Genomic DNA, 4523 nt, shown 5'->3' with positions numbered 1-4523 from the left:
GGCATCTCCCCTCTTCCCTCGGGAAGGGAAGACAGGAGGTCCTCCCAAGCCACCCAGAGCAAGTCGTTGCTCCGCCTGGCCTCAGTTTCTCCCTCCGGAAAAAGAAGCCGTAACAACGCCTCATGTGGCTGTTGGGCTCATTCTCTTTCGGGCAGGAGCGAGTTGAAGGAGAAGATAGGACCTGTGCTGGAGCACGGCCAGAGTGACTCTGGGCCAGTTCTCAACCTCTCCGAGACTCGGAGATCTCTGTGCATCGGACTTCTGGAGAATTGAGTGGATTAGTTCCTGCAGTGCCCAGCACACAGTAGTGCTCAAGGCTGGTGTGTCCAACAAGAGGAGGCTCTGTATGAGGAGGGTGTAGATGGTGGGAAGAGGTATATAGGCTGGCCACTGGGCACAGGAACCCTAGATGGTGTCCTGCCAGAGCTCAAAACAAGGAGGAGACAAGCCTGTTGGATCCAGGAATTATAGAACTAGAAGAGGGGAACTGAGTCCTAACCCAGGGGAATACTGAGAACTAGAAAACGGAGGTGGTATTCCAACTGAAGTTGGGCAGTGAGATGAGGAGGGCGATAGCCTGCTACAGATGGGAGATCTGTAGGGATGCTTGTTGAGTAAGTGAGTGCAGCTGACTCAAGCCCAACAGGGCATTTCTCTAGCTGAGGGGATGGGCGGTCTGGAGCATAGTTCCTCCAGCACCTCTGGCTGAAAGGCTTTCAAAGACCCTGTCCTTAGGTGGGTTAGTAATTTCCTCCTTCACCAGTCCCTTACATAGCATTGTATTCTGAGCTTGACATTCTAGTCTTCTCTTGGCAATGTCGTACACTCCCAGTCTTTCCTTGCATATTTCCCCCCACTACAGAGAGGGTTGTCAAGGCAGCCAGATATTGGGCAAGTCACCACCCGCTCTGGAGCCTGAGTTTCCTTGTTGGAAAGCATCTGCCTCCCTGGTTAGATAGGAGGTTGAGCTGCTGTATGTAGTGGCTTTGCTACTTTGTAGCATCTGTCCTGTTCTGTGCTTGTTTTCATTCATTCAAGAAATATTTTCAGAGTCCCTTGGGGAATGTGGGGGACAGAGGGAAAGAAACTTGGACCTTGCAGCCCTTCATCTATTCCCTGCCCTGAGTAGAGAAAACAGGGACTCAGGCCAACCTGAGATCACTGGGACCAGAAGAGGGGGTGGAGGATTCTGTGTGTGGGGGAGGGGTCTGGGCTGGGCTGAGAATGCAGCAGGCAGGGCTATTTAAGCCGAGGGCTGGTTGGCAGCCCCATTAGCCTGTCCTGTGAGCTGCCGGCATGGATGACATCTACAAGGCTGCGGTGAGAGATGGGGCTGGGCAGGACTGGGGTAGGCGGGCCCACCGGAGCTCATCTCAGAATGGGGGGCAAGGTTGCCCCAGGGAAGTGGTGGGGACCTGGGAGAAGGCCCATGTACGTTCAACCCAGGCCTTCATGGGGACGGTTGGGCTGGTGTTTGGGGATGCAGAGGAACAGGGGGTTCAGAATCTAAAGATAAACTGTCAGGCTGGGTTGTGGAGGAGGTCATAGCTTTTAACATCATGTTTCCCCTCTGTTTCCAAGTGTCTGTAGTCTGTGGCACTGTGTCTTGGCCACATCTCTCTTCATTTGTGTCTCTGGATCTTTTTGCCTTTCTCAGTCTCTTTCCATCTCTGTTCCTCCTGAGCTGAGTCCCTGACACTGTCTCCCTGTCCTTACCCCACCCCCATTTCTGCCCCTCACATTCTGCTTCTCATACCCTCATGATCTGCCACCCCCCTCCAGCTCCTTGACTGTCCGAAGATGCTTTGCATGGTAGAAGGGGTGTGCGAGAGAGGGGGCTCAAGTCTGAATCTTGGGCTGGGGAAGGGGTTCTGATGTTCGCAGGGAAAGACCAGGCATGGGGAAGAGCCAGGGAAGAAGGAACAGAGAACTTAGGCTTCAGTGCCCATTGGGCCTGGTGGGCACATGGTTCAGTGGCTTAGCTAGGGATGAGGGCGAGGGAGCGAGGGCAGGAGAGTGGTCACCCCAAGTCCCTGCAGCCTCCTGGGTCACTGAGGGGCTTCAGATGCTATTCCATCCAGGGTTGGTGGTGACCTCCCCCTGCCCTAGAGACAAGGACATTCTGGTACAGACAACTGTTTCCAGGGGAACCCCCCCTCAGCCCCCAGAATGCAGCCCCACTCCTGGGCAGGGAAGGGTGGTAGCTGGCTCTGGGGGCACCCCTGCTTATCCTGTAGGAGTCCATGGAGCTGGGGTGAGGGCAGCCCTCCGCCCAGTGCCCATACAAGGCCTGGCAGGCTGGGGACTAATTTTGGCTCCTGAGGCAGCACCAGCAGGCCAGGGGGCCAGATAACGCTGCCCCACCCCCTGCATGCCAAAGTCCCCAGAACAATCACCAGGTTTAACTTTGTCCTCCGTTAAAAATAGCCCAGTGGCCACCCTGGTCAGGTTACATTGGGTAGCCTGCCCACCCCCACACTGGTTTTATTGTCCCAACCTGAGGGACAGCTGTCCCTCAGGCCACCCGGCTTGGGTTTCATCAGGGAGCCAAAAGGATGTTGAGTGATCACTGACAATTGTTACTGAGGGTCACCTTGGCCCTGAAGGGAATGCCCACCTGTCACCCTGCCCTGAACCCAGCCTTAGTGGGGCCAGCTGGGTTACCTGAGGGCTTTAGGAGCAGGGAGGGAGGACTGAAGCCTCTGCTCTGTGACCTGGGAGTAGCCTGCTTCCTCCTGGCTACAGTCTTTCCACCTGTGGAATGGGTTGGTCTCCTCCTCAGTAGCTAAGCCTGAGTCTGAGCCCTGGGACCCCTTTTCCTCTCTAGGTAGAGCAGCTGACAGAAGAGCAGAAAAATGGTGAGTGCTCCCTATTGCACATGTGGGGCACCAACAGGGCCAGGCTGGGGGAGCATGGGGATCCCCTATAAGAAAAGGACCGCAGGCTGAAAATCAGAGGCTATGTCCCTCTCGCTGTGACCTCAGAGAGGTCTTGGAGGGAGGGGGGCAGGTTGGCAGGCGGCCCCAGCTATCTGGCCTTTGGGGGTCCTGGCTGCTGAGCCCTGGCTGCTCTGCCCCTCACCCCTGCTGTCTAATAGAGTTCAAAGCAGCCTTTGACATCTTCGTGCTGGGCGCTGAGGATGGCTGCATCAGCACCAAGGAGCTGGGCAAGGTGATGAGGATGTTGGGCCAGAACCCCACGCCTGAGGAGCTGCAGGAGATGATCGATGAAGTGGATGAGGATGGTGAGCCTCCCTCCCCCCCAGGCTCCAGAAGAATAAAACCCCCATTTCGCTGGGAGCTTGTATCCTGGCTCTGTTTAACCAGGAGCTATTTAGCCTCTCTGAACCTCAGTTGCCTTAGCTATAAAATGGGCATAATGGCCACACAAGCCTCACAGAGAACATGAAGATTTGTGTCAAGGGTGCTGCCTGCAGTTCTGACCACCACCTCTAATGGCTGTGCTGCCCACCCTCAGGCAGTGGCACAGTGGACTTTGACGAGTTCCTAGTCATGATGGTTCGGTGCATGAAGGATGACAGCAAAGGGAAGTCTGAGGAAGAGCTGTCTGACCTCTTTCGCATGTTTGACAAGTGAGCATGTGGCCCTTGATCTCTGACACTGACCCTCACCCAAGCAGAGCTGGGGAGAGTTGGGGCGGTCTCAGGTTCCAGGCCTAGCAACCCCACAGCCTCTGTCTCCCCCTGTCTGATGCAGGAAAGGGATGCCCATCCCCCAGTGTCCCTGCCCTGCCTCCCGGGGTCATGGGTGGGCTGCCTCTTCCCCTCCCCCGGCCCCCACCCCTCTGAGGCCCTGTTGTTCCCTGCACAGAAACGCTGATGGTTACATCGACCTGGAGGAGCTGAAGATGATGCTACAGGCTACGGGTGAGACAATTACAGAGGATGACATCGAGGAGCTCATGAAGGACGGGGACAAGAACAATGATGGCCGCATTGACTACGACGGTGAGTGGGTGGGCGGGCTGCACCCTCCTGCTTCCATGCCTTCCCCCGCTGACTCCTGCCTGCTCTTTCTCCACAGAGTTCTTGGAGTTCATGAAGGGCGTAGAGTAGATGCTGACTTCACCAGCAGCTGCCCATGCCCACCCTCCAACTCCAGCCGGGTCCTGGGATGGGGCAGGGGCCAGGGTCCTCAACCCTGGTCTCCCTGACTCCCTCCCTAGCCCTGTCCTGGGGAATGCAAATAAAGCCTTGCTCCCTGGAGGCCTGGTGTCTGGCTATGATGTTCCCAGGGCAGTGGAGTCTTCCCCTGGGTCCACTCCTGCCTGGCAACTGTTTCCTTCCCCATCCCAGACAAGCTGGACACAGATCCTGCGCTTTGACCACTGCTGCACACTGCCTTCTGCAGGAGCGGTTAGATTCTGTCAGAGGCTACCATGCTACCTGCCCTGCCCACTGCTTTCTATAACTGATGATGCTCAGGCCCCATCTCCAGTGACTCAGCATCTGGAGTCTGTGGTGGCCCTGGAACCTGCATTTTAACAAGTTCCCAGGCCATTGC

General features: G+C 56.4%; 1 protein-coding gene across 1 annotated transcript; it reads left to right on the top strand.

Annotated features, from left to right (window-relative positions):
• Positions 1-1241: 1241 nt before the first annotated feature.
• On the top strand, positions 1242-4154 carry TNNC1 (troponin C1, slow skeletal and cardiac type). Its single transcript, XM_008054963.2, has 6 exons — positions 1242-1320; positions 2828-2858; positions 3098-3244; positions 3478-3592; positions 3831-3967; positions 4044-4154. The coding sequence occupies exons 1-6, from the start codon at positions 1297-1299 to the stop codon at positions 4073-4075; spliced, it is 486 nt and encodes a 161-aa protein (XP_008053154.1). The 5' UTR covers positions 1242-1296; the 3' UTR covers positions 4076-4154.
• The last annotated feature ends 369 nt before the right edge of the window (positions 4155-4523 follow it).

This window comes from Carlito syrichta, unplaced genomic scaffold (genome assembly GCF_000164805.1).
Source record: "Carlito syrichta isolate Samal-C Ts95f unplaced genomic scaffold, Tarsius_syrichta-2.0.1 Scaffold301625, whole genome shotgun sequence".
NCBI classification, from domain to species: Eukaryota; Metazoa; Chordata; class Mammalia; order Primates; family Tarsiidae; genus Carlito; species Carlito syrichta.
Note: the sequence above shows the minus strand (reverse complement) of the source record. Positions and strands in the feature narration are given on the sequence as shown.